The sequence below is a fragment of the Helianthus annuus genome, chromosome 9 (genome assembly GCF_002127325.2).
Source record: "Helianthus annuus cultivar XRQ/B chromosome 9, HanXRQr2.0-SUNRISE, whole genome shotgun sequence".
In the NCBI taxonomy this organism is placed as follows: domain Eukaryota; kingdom Viridiplantae; phylum Streptophyta; class Magnoliopsida; order Asterales; family Asteraceae; genus Helianthus; species Helianthus annuus.
Window position 1 is genome coordinate 152,791,454 of NC_035441.2, and position 18,605 is coordinate 152,810,058.

Consider the following 18,605-nt stretch of genomic DNA (forward strand, 5'->3'; position numbering starts at 1 on the left):
ATAATTAATTTAACTGCTTTACTCATTTGGCGCTTATAACTTTTAAAATATAATGTTTTACAAAACACTGAATATGGTATTTAGAACGAGAATAATTTTATTTACATTTTGAACCAAGTTTCATTAAAACAGAGTAGGTTCAAATATAATGTATTTTTATAAAAATGGCTCCTATGCTTGCCCAAAATACTTCATGTTCCCATTGGTCAACTTACCCCTGATGCATCCTTTTAATAACATAAGTTTTTATATATTATATAGATAAAAATTTTGGGAATGTTACACAATCCGTGAATCGGTCGTCTCTTTAGTGGAAATCCGTTCTCAGACCGGTTCTCGACTAGAGAATGAGTGGAGAGCCTGAATGAGTCTAGATTCCATCAGTTTTGAGTGAAAAACTGAAGAATGTTGAAGAAAAGCATGTAATGTGACAACTGGCACAAAACCGGTAATTTCCGTACACTTTAATCATTATTTAATGACTGCAATTATGTGCTTAAATATCAGCATTGACTGATTTGATGTTAAGCAAGTGAATTCATGCACGTTGTATACTATAGAATACTGCTTTATGCATAAACGAGAGCGTTGCGTCAAAAATACTAAGTAAACTCACCGGTAAGACACAATGTGTCAACAGAACTGCAGAAAGCAGTCAGACATTAGAATTAAGGCCTAGTGTAGATCCAACGACTAGAATACATTAAAACCCAAGAGTACGTATAAGGGTTTAGTTTATAGTCATTGCGAGAGTTAAAATACGCACTAAGAAGCACCCGAAACGCACTTTAAGTGCAGAATTTGTAAAATTCAGCAATAATTCAGCATTTAAACATATGAATATTATGCAGAAATTTCGTTTTAACATCCGGAATATTTCCCTAAGTGTTGGGAATTGAAAGGATACAAGAAGGGTACTTAAAAGACACTAGAAAGTGTAATTTAACACTTAATCGAATCGGTGTCTAACCGAACAACCGGACTTTACCCGGAACACCAAAATAATGCTAGAAGCATTGTTTTTATTTTTTTCTAAGCTTGTTAGGGTCCCCGAACACCCTAACACACTTCACATTATATAACATACATAACACACTAAACCTAACATTTAACAAGTAACTAGATATGGTAACTAACAATTGAAATGCAACCAATACCCCCCCCCCTATGTTGGACGGTTGGGAGACCAAGATCCCACAAGGGATTTCTTTGCTATATTTTATTGAGTCTTGTCTTATATCAAGAAGACATATGGACTACCGGTTAATGCCCTTGAGAATTGTCTATAAGTTGCAAGATCAATCCACCATAACCTTCACTTAACACACACCACAACACACACACTCTCTCCCTCTACAAAGCTCACGGCCAAACATCCCTAGATCCATCCACCATTTTCGAGTTTAGTTCATTCCATTCCAAGCATACACAAGCATCAAGGATCCCATATTAGGAAGCTTGGTGCAAACGGAAGACGAAGGACCTCTTTCTCTTGCTTTTATCCACTCATTTTTCGCATAGAATCTTCCCTAGCCCCGAGCTAGAGGTATAACACTTAAAACTCATACTTGTACTAATCTAAGGTGGTTAATACGATATGTAACGGTTAAAATTCGAAAACTTGCGTTTTGAAGCATAAAAGTCTACTAAAACATGAATAATGTTGGTTAAAAGCATATAAGTTGTGTAAAAGTTGTAGTAATTGAAATGTGTGGCTATTTAGGCCCGATCTACGTTGTGGTAGCTCGGATCACCGTTTAACCCGACTTTGTTAAGATCATAGATCTTGACATAAGCTTGTTTCGGACGGTACAAGGGTTAAAAGGTGAAACTCTACCACACGAGAAACATGAACTTGTGTAAAAGTATTTTTACTTGTAAAATAGTGTTTAAAACTTGCCGATCTATGAATCTACAAGTGGTATTTTCAAAAGACCAAGCGTCAAAAGAAACCACATGTTCTAAACCGGATCTTACACAAACAAAAGTGATTTTTGTGAACAAACAAGTGTATGGACACTTGTGTAACAAAAGTTTTAACAAAGAAATAATTTTCGTAAAAACCGACTAGAAGTTGTGAAACTTTATATTCTTTGAAAATAAGGTTTTTAAGAAACAAAACTTATTTTTAAAGATAACAAGACTTACTAAATGTGCTAGTAAGTTACTACACAATTTTAGTAAATAACCAAGTTCATGAAATGGAGAAATTAGTGATATTTGTGGATGATTATTGTTGATAAGTGTTGTTGATGATTGTTGACGATTTAAAAGAAAATAAACACATGTTTTGAAAACATGGGAAACCTCCATTTTTAGGGGAAACTCTGCCAAAATTTTTATAAATTTTGATACTTAGAAAAATATAAGTTTTTGAGAAACTTATTCCCTAAAAATGTATTTAAGAGTATTACCAAGGTTTCCCTAATTTTTGGTGATAAGAAATGAGGATTTCTTCAAGAATAAAAATGGATATAAGTATGTATATTTTTGAGAGAAAAATATATATTATTTTATCACCAACTTCTGTGCTAAGTGTATATAGTATGTGTTATACGTGCTAGCGTATTAAGACGTAAAAATACACTAAATACTCATGAGGGGTATAAACATGAAAATACACATACAATATACAAGACACATAATTCGAGTGCAAAGTGCAAAACACAAGACACTTATATTAATTTGCGAAAAATAATATAAGTAAGATACTTAGTTAAAAATATGAAATATTTTTAACACAACAATACGAATACAAAAGTGAGTGACCGAACTTGTACGACGCGAGTCTAGTGACTAACGTTAAGAAAACGCGTATAGGTTACGACGTTAAATAAGCAAACCCGGTGAAGTTTACGACGCACAGGAACGCAAAGTTGTGAGTTCATGCTCCCCCTTTTCTCTTAACTGTTTTCAGTTTTATAACTTCGGGGGTGAAATACATGTTACAGATATTTTTATGTTTAACAAATGGTATGATAATAAAAAGCACACTTGGTGAGAACGAGTACCAAGTGTGTAGCGATATAAGAATACAAGAAGCGCACTTGGTGAGAACGAGTACCAAGTGTGTTGTGAAATAGGAATATGAGAAGCGCGCTTGGTGAGAAACGAGTACCAAGTAGGATGCGCTATGAAAAATGATGCGAGGAATCGTGTCACGAATAGGGTACAGAAGCACCATTAATCAACAATATACCTAGACCGCAGAACAAAAGGTTAGATCTAACGGGTGCCGGGCAGCCACACTCTCGATGAGGGCGAGTATCGAGTAGTGCTTTTGTGTCTCAGAATATACCAATTAAATGCCTAAGGTTTGGTGACTTCCTATGTCGTGTCACATGTTAATGGCTTTGCAACCCATTAACAATCCTGATACATACAGGAATACTTAATTTACATAAAAACTCATACCATTCTAAAACTTGATGAATACTTGAGTACGTGGGGTACTCAAGAAAAGCATGGATTATACTTGAGTACGTGGGGTACTCTAGAAGAATTTGAATCATACATGAGTACGTGGTGTACATATGAAACTGGATTTTATGAAAACTCGATTTATTCACAAAATATGTTTTCATACAAAGTATACAAAAATGCAAAACAAAACGGCATGAATTCACACCAACATTATGTTGACGTTTTTCCAAAACTCACATGTATTTCAGGTAACTAGGATGGATGTGCGCGTGGTCTCACTTATGCTCGTGGATGTCGCTTGTGTTTACTTTTAAATAGAGTGTAAACCTTTTAAGACAATGTTTTATGTTAACTCGCGATGTAAACGCTAACATTTCAAATTATGGTATTTGAAGTTATTTTCATGAGCATGTAGTATGTTTACCTTTCGTATGCAATGAGAACCTTTCATGATCACACCTCGTGCTTCCGCCGCAGAAAGGGGTGTGACAGATTGGTATCAGAGCTGCGATTGTAGTGAACCAGGATTCCTTCTCGAGTCTAGTCTACAATCTCTAGGATCCTATCACGAAAACAATTTTCAAAGAGTTTTCATTGCATAAAACGTCCCGCGACATCCACTTCCTGAAACTGATTACACGAGTCTAGAAAAGACACTACGAGACTTAGGGTGCACAGAAGTAGCACTTGTCTTAACTGAGAAATTACTTGCAATTATGTGTGATAACTAGCATGTACTAGTAGTAAGATGTCACAAGTATATGTGACGTTACCTGAAAACAATGGCCTACCTGAAGGAAGAAATACGAGGATGAAACGAACTGTGCGGACTGTGCAAGGAGTTACATAATTATGGATGCATACATAATTATGGAATTCAGTGCACAGAAACCACAACAAGTCTCGTCGCGTATAGATTCCCTCAGTACAAGCCTAATGAGTACTCTGTTAGAGTAATAATTGTCTGATGTCGCTTATGTGGTATATATACCTGTAAATATATATGATACTACTGTCAAGTGTGACGATATCGAACGAATGCCTAACCCTGCTGTGTTATGTTCTGTCAGAACATGGCACCCAGGAAAGCTGTGAATGCTCGCATTGATGATCGACCTCCTCCTCCCCCACTACCAAAAACTGCTGAAGAGCTGAACGCTCTACTGGAAGAGAGAATCTCTGCTGCTATCGCCCAGTACGAGGCGAACCGTACCCAAGACAGTGGAGGGCCAAGCAGTGCCAGGCGTAACGGACATGGAGATTCGTCCGGTGGAAACGCAGTTCAAGGTGACCTTAGAACAATTTACTAAGCATGAAGAAATTTATGAACGGTCTTTGTTTCATTATCTCTTCGATTGCTCATAAGTAAATTGGTTGGGTTAATTACAGGCTGCACCTTCAAGCAGTTCCTCGACTGCAAACCAATGAACTACGATGGCACTGGAGGAGCAGTAGCATTTGTGCGTTGGACGGAGAAGACTGAGGCCACTATCCGCATGAGCAAGTGTACCGCGGATCAGCAAGTCACCTTCGCTACTGGACTGTTTGTCGATGAAGCATTGACTTGGTGGAACCTACAAGTCCAAACCCTGGGTGATGAGGCTGCGTACGGCATGACTTGGGATGAATTGAAGGAGAAGATGAGAGAGAAGTACTGCTCTCGTGCCGAACTCCAAAGGTTAGAGACAGAGTTCTGGCACTTGACTATGGAGGGTGCTGACATCACTGGGTATACTCGAAGGTTCCATGATTTGTCTAGGGTGATTCCTTACATGGTGACTCCCGAATTCAAGCGCGTTGAACGCTACATTTGGGGATTGGCCCCAGAATTTCGTGGCATGGTGACGTCGGCCAAACCACAAACAATCACTGAGGCTGTAACTCTGGCTGTCAGTCTTACTGAGGATTGTGTTCGTATGGAGAAATTATCGCTGAACCCCACTGAAAAGACCGTGACGCATGCCGAGTCGTCCGGTGACAAGAAAAGGAAACATGCGAACCTGAATCAGGTAACTCGCAACAACAAGGGTTCCAATAAGAAACGTGACACCAACCCCTCTAAGGAGGCAAAGAATTCAGCCAAAGGATACCAAGGCACCATGCCCAAGTGCCAAAAATGCAAGTATCATCATGATGGAGCTTGTCGCATTCCAAGGTGCGACAAGTGCGGCAGATTGGGTCATCGAACAGAAGACTGTTGGAGCAAGGGAAAGAATCAAAACGGAAACGGTGCTGGTAACAGGAATGATAACGAGAAAGGGCGAAACCAAGGATGTTTCAAGTGTGGAAGCAACGATCATTTCATGAGAGACTGCCCAAAGAAAGACAATGCTCAGGCTCGAGCATTTGTGATTGGAGCAAGGGACGCACGCGAGGACCCAAACGTGGTCACCGGTACGTTTCTAGTTAACAATCACTATGCATCCATATTATTTGACACTGGTGCCGACTATAGTTTCATGTCTGTGGAATTTAAACGCATACTCGGAATAGAATCTAGTAGATTAGAAGTTCCATATTCCATAGAATTAGCCAATGGAAAACTTGTTGAATCAGGCGAAGTTGTTAGAAACTGCACGCTAGAACTTGGTGAACGAAGCTTTAGCATCGACCTCTTACCTATTCAATTGGGTAGCTTCGATGTGGTAGTCGGAATGGACTGGCTGTCCAAGAACAAAGCTGAAGTTATTTGTCATGAGAAGATCATTCGCATCCCTTTGGCGAATGATGAAACTCTCATCGTACATGGAGAAAAACGAGACGCGCCTCTTCGAATCATCAGTTGCATGAAGGCACAGAAGTGCTTAAGGAAAGGATGTGTTGCCTTCCTAGCACACGTTATAGATAAGAAGGCTGAGGAACCAAAACTCGAAGATATTCCTGTGGCGAAGGAATTTCCTGATGTGTTCCCTGAGGATCTGGCAGGACTACCTCCGCAACGACAAGTCGAATTCCGTATAGACTTGGTTCCGGGAGCTGCTCCTGTAGCCAAGGCACCGTATAGACTTGCGCCATCCGAAATGCAAGAATTATCTACACAACTTCAGGAGTTGTTGGATAAAGGATTCATAAGACCAAGCTTCTCGCCATGGGGAGCTCCAGTTTTGTTCGTGAAGAAAAAGGATGGAACCATGCGGATGTGTATCGATTACAGGGAACTGAACAAGCTAACGATCAAGAATCGGTACCCACTACCGAGGATTGACGACTTGTTTGACCAGTTACAAGGGTCAAGCTATTATTCCAAGATCGACCTTCGGTCTGGATACCACCAGCTGAGAATCCAAGAGGAGAGCGTACCAAAGACTGCATTCAGAACACGCTATGGGCATTACGAGTTTCTTGTGATGCCATTCGGGCTGACGAATGCACCAGCGGTCTTTATGGATCTGATGAACCGCGTATGCAAACCATATCTCGATAAATTTGTGATTGTATTTATCGATGATATCCTGATTTACTCTCGGACGAAAGAAGAACACGAGCAACACCTCAGAACCATCTTGGAACTACTGAAAAAGGAGAAACTTTATGCAAAGTTCTCGAAATGCGAATTCTGGATTCGCGAAGTACAATTTCTTGGTCACGTTGTGAATGAGAAGGGCATTCATGTAGACCCTTCCAAGATTGAAGCAATAAAGAATTGGGAAGCTCCCAAAACCCCGACTGAAGTTCGGCAATTTTTGGGCTTAGCGGGCTACTATAGGAGATTCATCGAGAATTTCTCGAAAATAGCTCAGCCGCTAACTACCCTTACACAGAAAGACAAGAAGTATGACTGGGGTGTTAAACAAGAGGAAGCTTTTCAGCTACTCAAAAACAAGCTATGCGATGCACCAATATTGTCACTACCCGAAGGCACGGAAGACTTCGTGGTATACTGCGACGCCTCGCGACAAGGACTGGGATGCGTGCTCATGCAACGCCAAATAGTCATCGCTTACGCTTCAAGGCAATTGAAGGTACACGAAAGAAATTATACCACTCACGACCTGGAGCTGGGCGCAGTGGTATTCGCCTTGAAAATCTGGCGACACTATCTATATGGTACCCGATGTACAATCTTCACAGATCACAAAAGCCTGCAACACATATTTGATCAGAAGGAATTGAATATGCGCCAGCGGCGATGGGTCGAGCTGCTAAATGATTACGACTGTGAGATTAAGTACCACCCAGGAAAGGCAAACGTTGTAGCAGACGCATTAAGTCGAAAGGAAAGGGTTAAGACCCTAAGAGTTCGAGCGTTAGAAATGACCATTCAAACGAACCTCACTGCACGCATTCGTGATGCACAACAAGAAGCTCTTAAAGGAGAGAACCGTAAAGCTGAATACCTCCGAGGTGCATTGAAGTACATGACGCCAAATGAAGAGGGAGCCTTATACTTCAAGAAGCGTATTTGGGTTCCACTCTATGGTGGCATACGAGAAGTCATCCTTAATGAAGCCCACAAATCGAGATATTCAATCCATCCAGGATCGGACAAGATGTATCAAGACTTGAAAGAGTACTATTGGTGGCCGAGACTCAAGGGCGATGTTGCTGTCTATGTTGGAAAATGCCTAACCTGTGCCAAGGTTAAGGCCGAATATCAAAAACCGTCCGGCCTACTACAACAACCAGAGATTCCCGTGTGGAAGTGGGAACAAATCTCGATGGACTTCATAACGAAATTACCCAGGACCCCGAGAGGGCACGACATGATATGGGTAATAGTTGATCGGTTGACGAAATCTGCGCATTTCCTGCCAATCCGAGAGAAGGATAGCACTGGAAAGCTTGCAGAAATATACTTAAGAGAAATTGTGGCACGTCATGGAGTGCCTATCTCAATCATCTCAGACAGAGATGGACGCTTTGTCTCAAGAATCTGGCAATCATTTCAGGAAGCCTTTGGATCTCAGTTAGATCTAAGCACGGCATTCCATACCGCAAACAGACGGCCAGAGCGAACGGACTATACAAACGTTAGAAGATATGCTTCGCGCATGTGTCATGGACCTAGGCGGCAGCTGGGATACTCACCTACCATTAGTTGAGTTTTCCTACAATAACAGTTATCATACAAGCATAAAGGCCGCGCCGTTCGAAGCTCTGTATGGCCGCAAGTGCCGATCGCCCTTATGTTGGGCAGATGCCGGAGATAAACGTATGGTTGGTCCTGAACTTGTACAAGAGACAACCGACAAGATTGCGCAGATCCGAGAGCGCATTAAGGCGGCTCGAGATCGACAAAAGAGCTACGCTGATCCAAAAAGAAAATCAGTAGAATTCGAGGTGGGAGACAAAGTGTTGTTAAAAGTCTCACCTTGGAAGGGCGTAGTCAGATTTGGAAAGCGTGGAAAGCTGAACCCACGATACATCGGACCATTCAGAATCTTGAGAAGAATTGGTACCGTGGCGTACAAGCTGGAGTTACCGGAAGAACTTAGTGGAGTACATGATACGTTTCATGTATCCAACCTGAAGAAGAGTCCAACCCAAGAAAACGTGATCATCCCGATGGATGAAGTGCATATTGATGAAGCCCTCCGATTTACAGAACAACCCGTTGAGGTTACTGACTGGAAAGTCAACAAGACTAGGAGGAGCAGTGTGAAACTTGTCAAAGTACGTTGGAGCTCTAAGCACGGACCCGAGTATACATGGGAACGTGAAGACCAGTTCAAGGAAAAGTATCCCCACCTATTCAAAGAGACTCCTGCGAGGGTTAGTTCATCCTGAATTTCGGGACGAAATTCTTTTAACGGGGGGAGACTGTGACAACTGGCACAAAACCGGTAATTTCCGTACACTTTAATCATTATTTAATGACTGCAATTATGTGCTTAAATATCAGCATTGACTGATTTGATGTTAAGCAAGTGAATTCATGCACGTTGTATACTATAGAATACTGCTTTATGCATAAACGAGAGCGTTGCGTCAAAAATACTAAGTAAACTCACCGGTAAGACACAATGTGTCAACAGAACTGCAGAAAGCAGTCAGACATTAGAATTAAGGCCTAGTGTAGATCCAACGACTAGAATACATTAAAACCCAAGAGTACGTATAAGGGTTTAGTTTATAGTCATTGCGAGAGTTAAAATACGCACTAAGAAGCACCCGAAACGCACTTTAAATGCAGAATTTGTAAAATTCAGCAATAATTCAGCATTTAAACATATGAATATTATGCAGAAATTTCGTTTTAACATCCGGAATATTTCCCTAAGTGTTGGGAATTGAAAGGATACAAGAAGGGTACTTAAAAGACACTAGAAAGTGTAATTTAACACTTAATCGAATCGGTGTCTAACCGAACAACCGGACTTTACCCGGAACACCAAAATAATGCTAGAAGCATTGTTTTTATTTTTTTCTAAGCTTGTTAGGGTCCCCGAACACCCTAACACACTTCACATTATGTAACATACATAACACACTAAACCTAACATTTAACAAGTAACTAGATATGGTAACTAACAATTGAAATGCAACCAATACCCCCCCCCCCCTATGTTGGACGGTTGGGAGACCAAGATCCCACAAGGGATTTCTTTGCTATATTTTATTGAGTCTTGTCTTATATCAAGAAGACATATGGACTACCGGTTAATGCCCTTGAGAATTGTCTATAAGTTGCAAGATCAATCCACCATAACCTTCACTTAACACACACCACAACACACACACTCTCTCCCTCTACAAAGCTCACGGCCAAACATCCCTAGATCCATCCACCATTTTCGAGTTTAGTTCATTCCATTCCAAGCATACACAAGCATCAAGGATCCCATATTAGGAAGCTTGGTGCAAACGGAAGACGAAGGACCTCTTTCTCTTGCTTTTATCCACTCATTTTTCGCATAGAATCTTCCCTAGCCCCGAGCTAGAGGTATAACACTTAAAACTCATACTTGTACTAATCTAAGGTGGTTAATACGATATGTAACGGTTAAAATTCGGAAACTTGCGTTTTGAAGCATAAAAGTCTACTAAAACATGAATAATGTTGGTTAAAAGCATATAAGTTGTGTAAAAGTTGTAGTAATTGAAATGTGTGGCTATTTAGGCCCGATCTACGTTGTGGTAGCTCGGATCACCGTTTAACCCGACTTTGTTAAGATCATAGATCTTGACATAAGCTTGTTTCGGACGGTACAAGGGTTAAAAGGTGAAACTCTACCACACGAGAAACATGAACTTGTGTAAAAGTATTTTTACTTGTAAAATAGTGTTTAAAACTTGCCGATCTATGAATCTACAAGTGGTATTTTCAAAAGACCAAGCGTCAAAAGAAACCACATGTTCTAAACCGGATCTTACACAAACAAAAGTGATTTTTGTGAACAAACAAGTGTATGGACACTTGTGTAACAAAAGTTTTAACAAAGAAATAATTTTCGTAAAAACCGACTAGAAGTTGTGAAACTTTATATTCTTTGAAAATAAGGTTTTTAAGAAACAAAACTTATTTTTAAAGATAACAAGACTTACTAAATGTGCTAGTAAGTTACTACACAATTTTAGTAAATAACCAAGTTCATGAAATGGAGAAATTAGTGATATTTGTGGATGATTATTGTTGATAAGTGTTGTTGATGATTGTTGACGATTTAAAAGAAAATAAACACATGTTTTGAAAACATGGGAAACCTCCATTTTTAGGGGAAACTCTGCCAAAATTTTTATAAATTTTGATACTTAGAAAAATATAAGTTTTTGAGAAACTTATTCCCTAAAAATGTATTTAAGAGTATTACCAAGGTTTCCCTAATTTTTGGTGATAAGAAATGAGGATTTCTTCAAGAATAAAAATGGATATAAGTATGTATATTTTTGAGAGAAAAATATATATTATTTTATCACCAACTTCTGTGCTAAGTGTATATAGTATGTGTTATACGTGCTAGCGTATTAAGACGTAAAAATACACTAAATACTCATGAGGGGTATAAACATGAAAATACACATACAATATACAAGACACATAATTCGAGTGCAAAGTGCAAAACACAAGATACTTATATTAATTTGCGAAAAATAATATAAGTAAGATACTTAGTTAAAAATATGAAATATTTTTAACACAACAATACGAATACAAAAGTGAGTGACCGAACTTGTACGACGCGAGTCTAGTGACTAACGTTAAGAAAACGCGTATAGGTTACGACGTTAAATAAGCAAACCCGGTGAAGTTTACGACGCACAGGAACGCAAAGTTGTGAGTTCATGCTCCCCCTTTTCTCTTAACTGTTTTCAGTTTTATAACTTCGGGGGTGAAATACATGTTACAGATATTTCTATGTTTAACAAATGGTATGATAATAAAAAGCACACTTGGTGAGAACGAATACCAAGTGTGTAGCGATATAAGAATACAAGAAGCGCACTTGGTGAGAACGAGTACCAAGTGTGTTGTGAAATAGGAATATGAGAAGCGCGCTTGGTGAGAAACGAGTACCAAGTAGGATGCGCTATGAAAAATGATGCGAGGAATCGTGTCACGAATAGGGTACAGAAGCACCATTAATCAACAATATACCTAGACCGCAGAACAAAAGGTTAGATCTAACGGGTGCCGGGCAGCCACACTCTCGATGAGGGCGAGTATCGAGTAGTGCTTTTGTGTCTCAGAATATACCAATTAAATGCCTAAGGTTTGGTGACTTCCTATGTCGTGTCACATGTTAATGGCTTTGCAACCCATTAACAATCCTGATACATACAGGAATACTTAATTTACATAAAAACTCATACCATTCTAAAACTTGATGAATACTTGAGTACGTGGGGTACTCAAGAAAAGCATGGATTATACTTGAGTACGTGGGGTACTCTAGAAGAATTTGAATCATACATGAGTACGTGGTGTACACATGAAACTGGATTTTATGAAAACTCGATTTATTCACAAAATATGTTTTCATACAAAGTATACAAAAATGCAAAACAAAACGGCATGAATTCACACCAACATTATGTTGACGTTTTTCCAAAACTCACATGTATTTCAGGTAACTAGGATGGATGTGCGCGTGGTCTCACTTATGCTCGTGGATGTCGCTTGTGTTTGCTTTTAAATAGAGTGTAAACCTTTTAAGACAATGTTTTATGTTAACTCGCGATGTAAACGCTAACATTTCAAATTATGGTATTTGAAGTTATTTTCATGAGCATGTAGTATGTTTACCTTTCGTATGCAATGAGAACCTTTCATGATCACACCTCGTGCTTCCGCCGCAGAAAGGGGTGTGACATGTAAACTGTTGAAGATGTTTAGATCTCGTGAAGATTTGTGTTAAAATGTGTAGAAATCCTTTAGATCTGAACAAATCTTGATGAGATGATGTCACACTTCAGTGTTCATAAGAAACCGAGATGACGTCACCTTAAAGCAGTCCAAATCAGACGATTTCATGGTGAAAATGTAAGATTTGATGGAGAAGATGATGAGAAAGTGTGTATTGATGATGGAAGTACAAGATTTAGGAAGAAAACTTATGGAAATAGCCTTGAATCGAGTGAAATGTGCTTGAGAACGAGCTGGGAGCGAGTTGGGTCGGATAGGGCTGTCGCATCAGTGAACAGTGATGTGACGGGTGGGTATTTATAGTTTAAGAGGAGTTAAGGTGGTGCAATGCGTAGGTCGGATGGCCAGTCGATCGGATGGTCATCCGGACGGATGGCCATTCGATCGAATAGTCATTCGATCAGACGGCTGGTGCGTGTTGGTTTTGCGACTTTCGTGTGTTGAGCATTGCGTTGTGTTTAAGTGAGTTGCGAGTGAGCGTTCCGATGAGATAAACCGAGCAATATTTAAACAACTAGTTACACAAATAACATAACCACTGCACACTTAACACATAAAATGCATAAAGTAATTTCGCGTTTCGAGTTGCGTTGAGATTGCGATGCGATAGCGATGTGATAGCGTTTAGTATAAACATGCGATGTAATATGCGATGAGATGCGTTTAAATAGTATGCGTTGTAAATTGCGTTTAAATGTGATAAATGCGTTTTGAATAAGCGTTGTAAATGCGTTGTAAAACGTAGTTTATAAACATTGTTTTAAATAGTCGACCCATAACGATAATCGAAATCTCGAGAGTACAAAGCAATAATTAAGCAAGAAATAACAGATTTGAATAAGATCTTGACTTGACTTTGACTTAGAAAGTCGGGTTGTTACAGGTGGCGGCGCTGGTGGGTGGTCGCGGTGACGACAATGGTAGTGGGTGGTAGCGGCGACAACGGTGGTAGCGGGTGGAAGCGATAGCCGATGGCGGAGGATGGCGACGGTTGGCAGTGGTGGTCGAGGTGACGACGGTGGCGGTGGCGGCAGTAGGTGGTGGTGGCGAGAGGTGGCGGCGATAGTGGTAGCGGTGGTCGATGGTAGAGGGTGGCGGCATCAGTGGTGGGTAGTGGCAACGATGGTGGTCGAGGGTGGCGGTGGCGATGGTAGGTGGCGGGAGGTGTTGGTAGTGGTGGGTGATGTTGGTGATGATGGGTGAAAGTGGGAATGGAATGAAAAAAAACAAGAGGGTGGATGAAATAAATTTGAGGGAATGGAATGCCTTATGTAATTGGTGATTCTATTACCTTAACCAACCAAACACATTTTTTTTCATTCCCTCACAATAGTCCATTCATTCCGCCTCTCATTCCTACAAACCAAACACTACCTTAGGGTTTGTTTGGTATGAAGTAATGTAATGGATGGTGAATGGAAGGGACGAGGTAATGGAATGAACAAACAAATGAAATGGATAATTGCTTTGTGTTGTTTGATAGGCAGGAAAAGATAAAGAACTAAATGTCAATTGGTGGTTAGTGGAGGTGGTGGTAGGTGATGGTAGTAGGTGGTAGTGGTGGTTGATAGTGGTAGTGGCAGTGGTGGTGGGTGGTGAGGGTAGTGGCGGTGGTGGGCGGTGATGGTGGTTAGATGTGGTGGCGGTGTGGTTGGTAGGTGAGTGGCGACGGTGGTGTGCGATAGGCGACAGTGGCGGGCGACGGGCGGTGGTGGTGGTTAGCAGTGGAAAGTGGCGGTGGTGGGTGGGTGGCGGTGGTGGTGGTCGTCAGTTGGTGGGTGGTGGTCGTCAGTGGTGGGACCGTGATGGAGGTGATGTTGGGTGAAAGACGAAATGAAAGGATAAAAAATAAGGGGGCATGGTTTTTTAGAGGTAATGAAATAGACGAGTTAATAGGTGGTTCCATTCTATTGACCAACCAAACGACCTTTTTCTCATTCCCTCACAATGATCAATTCTATACCGTCTCCCATTACCGCATACCAAACACCACATTAATGTATCGATTATTAATTTGCAACCGCTACATTTAAGAGTTTTTTTTCGGTAGTGAAGAACACAAAGACAAATGCTTGTATAATTTGTGTCGTAATAAATGAAACACTTGAAGTGTTACTTGGGCTGCAAACAAGCCCAACGGGTTCGTTTGTTAAAAAATAAATGTGTTTATGAAGGGTTTATGAACACTTACCGAACGTGATTTTATGTTCGTATTCGTTCACTAAGGAAATGAACGTATTCAGGAACGGTTAACAAACACAAACAGACACAAATAAAATCGGGTGAAGGAGGAGGGGGCTAGGGGTGGATGTTGGAGAGAGCTAGAACTTGAAGCCCTAATCGTGGAACAGATGTCGATAGTATTCGTCGATGTTAATGATGAGAAATGAAAAAGGGGTCTGCATAAACAAGGTCAAAATAGGGTTTCATATATTAATTGTGAGGGTAATAAAATAAATATGAATTAAAAAACATAAAAAGTATAGATAATATAAATAAATGTAAAAAAAATTATATTAATTGTTAGGGTAATAAAATAAATATGAATTAAAAAACATAGAAAGTATAGATAATATAAATAAATGTAAAAAAAAATTTAATGAATAACATAAGCAAATGAAAATGAACGAGCGTAAATGAGCGAACGTTTACGAACACATTACTGAACATTCATGAACATAATTGAACGAACGACATGTTCGTTCATTTAACTAATCGAACGAAATTTCTTTTTCTTGTTTGTTCAAATATCAAACAAACGAATGTAAACGAACTTCCCACCAAACGATTTATGAATGTCACTAAACATTCAGTTTGTTTAGAGCCCTAAGTGTTACGAATGAAGTTGCAATTAATCGTTTTCAAAAGACAAATTTTGATCCTTTTTTGTATGCTCCCTTGAGTAAAAATTTTGGATCATCCACTGACTAGCCGGCTTAGACGACCCAACCAAATTAGAAGTTATCGTTTATCGTTTTTTAAAACCGTAGTTGATAACTCGGCCCAAAATTTAATTGAAAACTTGCTGAACCTTGTTGTGTGTAAAGAGATGATTTGAACGTGATATACACCCACAATATGATTGACCTTCAAATCCAGATATGAAGATCAAACCCGACTAAATTCGTCACTTGTACCCGTTACTTATTACAACGAACAAACTTCTCTTATATCTACCCAGTAACACACATAGTTAATCTTGAATTATTTTTAGGCTTTTTAAATTATTCATATATTTATTTTCTATCAACTATCAATTTACCAATATTGTTTTTTTCTTTAAGATCTACCTCAATATTGTTTTTACTGCAAGATTCCTCTTAAAGTTGAAATCATGAGTCTGACAAATGAGAACAAAGACATTACATAAGTACATAACTCTTATCCTTAAAAGTTAAAACCAAATTAAACTACTTTCCAGAAACTTAGATATTATCGATTGGGATCAACAAACTGAAGATTCATTAATTCGGTCGTCCCATTAGAAACATGTTCCAAAGAACAACCTCCCTTCTGCCATTGCTGATCATGAAACCCACATGTTTTCTTCAACTCATTGTATTTCTCAACATCAAACCCTTCCTTTTTCATCAACTTCATTTGCTTCGCATGAAACCTACTTTGAAATACCGCTTCAAACGACGGCTCTCTGGATGTTCTGATGAAATATGCAAACCCTAACATGAAATACATTGACGTAACATAAAAACAAATTGGCTCCATAACATCCCATGATAGTTCCCAAAACGTTAGCCTCATGAACGCCGCGGTTTGCACCACTAGGTACCCGAGTCCACCCCAAAGCTCCCGCCGAACTATCTTCCTTGCCTTGTCGTCAATCTTTGACTTCCAAAGCTCCATTTCTTCCAGCTTCTTTAACGGCCCATCGTCTACGGTCATCAGCCCATTGATGGCTTTCACTACCTGCAATAACAAAATTTTGTTAAAAATGTCACGTGTCATAATTATGATAGATATAATTACAATAAACGCTAACTAATATATTTTATATATGATAATCTTACAGAATAACGAACCTGTTCAGGCTTAAGGAAAACGACGTTTCCCAACACAATGACAGAAGCGGAATTCTCCAGAGTTTTCGCGAGACTTACACCTTCGTCTCTATTAGAACATTCATCCAGACACATCTGGATAAACTCATCATAAGATACATGATTTTTACGACTACTCCTCAATTTCGATTTCAACATCTTTATTTGTGAAGCCCTAAGGATCTTTTTAGCGTCAGCCACCGTCAACTGGCTCTTTGTCTGGAGACGGACTAGATTTCTTGCAATGTCCAACTCTTTCAGTCTTTCCAACAACTTCTCTCCGTCGGGACGGAGGATCTCTGGCAAGTTCGCCGTAGAAGAGAGGTACAGTGGCCGCTGTTGGAGAAACCTCAGGAAGATCGAGTCGTCTCTCTTCTCGGGCGCTACTCCATCAGGAGTAGGTACCATCATTTGTTGAACAACAGATGAGGATGAAGAAGAAATGAGGCAATTCCTTAAGGTTGGATTCAAGAACTTGTAATTGCATGCATTGTATAATCCTTTGACTATATTTTTCTTGAATGCCATTAATGCAATACAAGCTCTATCCTTTCTTTTTTTTTTCTATACCCAAGAATTTCTGGTCATTGTGGTATCCTTATTTATAGGTGTCACTAATTTAAATTAATGCCACAAATAAGATATCGGTAACTATAGTTAGGATTACGGTTATAAAATCATACCTTGTGAACTTCTGAAGCATCCATTTACAGGTTTCTGACTTTGAAAGCAACCCATGATTGCATGGTGCTAATATAACTCTTTGTTTTTTTAATTATTATATTTGTACCTTGTGTTTGGTTTCATTTTCATCTTGTTTTTTACGTAAACTCCAATTATATTTCTCTTTTAAAGCTGAAACCAGGGAGCACCACCTTCCCCAGAAAATTACTACCTAGTATTCACAAGACAAACATAATCAACATACACGTGTAAGCAAGCACCGTTTGATTCAATTCATTAGCTATAAATATAGCAAATGATGACTATGCTATAAATATCGCAAATGATGACTATGCCGGATTTAGCATATATGTGAATAGACAATTTAAAAACGACTATTAGTTACGTGTCACTCGCATACATCTGACTTGTGGTAGATAGCATACACATACATCCACTTGGTAAATGGTATTTGCATGTAATTTGTAGGTCGAAACGACACGAGCTTGAAAATCTGTCATATAGTTTCGTGTAGTATTTTTGTAACTACTTACAAATTGATCACACCCAATGTTTTATCTTAGGGAACCATGTATACAAAAGTTTACTTAAGTATGAATTTTCAATATTAACTTTGAATGTCATATTACCAATATTTTTTTATATGGTTAGAGGATTTGATCAAATGGAAAAATATGTCTTTTATAAAAGAAAATAGGCTGTATTAAGAAAAAATTAGGTTTTAGTTCTTAATAATTATATATATTTATATGTATATAAGTGTAATTTAAGTCAACTTAATTGTGCTAAAAACCAATATGGTGTAACGCACTTGGTAGAAACACTTCCTCTTAAAGAGGAGGTCACATGTTTAAACGTGAGCAAAAGGAATATTTGGTGTCTAACATTTGTCGTTTAAAAAAATATGCTAAAAATGTTTTTAAAGGAATAAGTACAATTTAATTGCATTAATATTTATCGGTTCCATAAAAAATCAATACCCAATTGAAACTTTTTTTTTTAGAAAATTAACCTAATATAATTTATAACCGTCATATGTCAAAGTTCATTTTTGTAAAGATATATATTGACGATTGTATGTGGTAACATGTTACATTATGTTACATTATGTTTTATCCAACCCATGTAATACATAAGTT

General features: G+C 39.0%; 1 protein-coding gene and 1 long non-coding RNA gene across 2 annotated transcripts; one reads left to right on the forward strand and one right to left on the reverse strand.

Moving 5' to 3' along the window:
* Positions 1–2,820: 2,820 nt before the first annotated feature.
* LOC118482169 lies at positions 2,821–4,877 on the forward strand. The gene is made up of 3 exons (XR_004867565.1): positions 2,821–2,878; positions 4,494–4,710; positions 4,813–4,877. It is a non-coding gene; the product is annotated as an uncharacterized LOC118482169 (long non-coding RNA).
* An 11,161-nt stretch (positions 4,878–16,038) lies between these two features.
* LOC110896364 (calcium uniporter protein 2, mitochondrial) lies at positions 16,039–17,353 on the reverse strand. The gene is made up of 2 exons (XM_022143758.2): positions 16,765–17,353; positions 16,039–16,651 (listed from the first exon to the last, which is right to left on the reverse strand). Exons 1-2 carry the CDS (start codon positions 17,308–17,310, stop codon positions 16,160–16,162), a joined length of 1,038 nt encoding a protein of 345 aa, XP_021999450.1. The 5' UTR covers positions 17,311–17,353; the 3' UTR covers positions 16,039–16,159.
* Between the last annotated feature and the right edge of the window lie 1,252 nt (positions 17,354–18,605).

Excerpts from the sequence above, each read along its gene's own strand:
- LOC110896364 (XM_022143758.2), bottom strand. The coding sequence starts at position 17,310 with ATGGCATTCAAGAAAAATATAGTCAAAGGATTATACAATGCATGCAAT. Across the intron at positions 16,652-16,764 it reads TTTTCCTTAAGCCTGAACAG|GTAGTGAAAGCCATCAATGG; the intron begins GTTCGTTATTCT and ends TTGTTATTGCAG.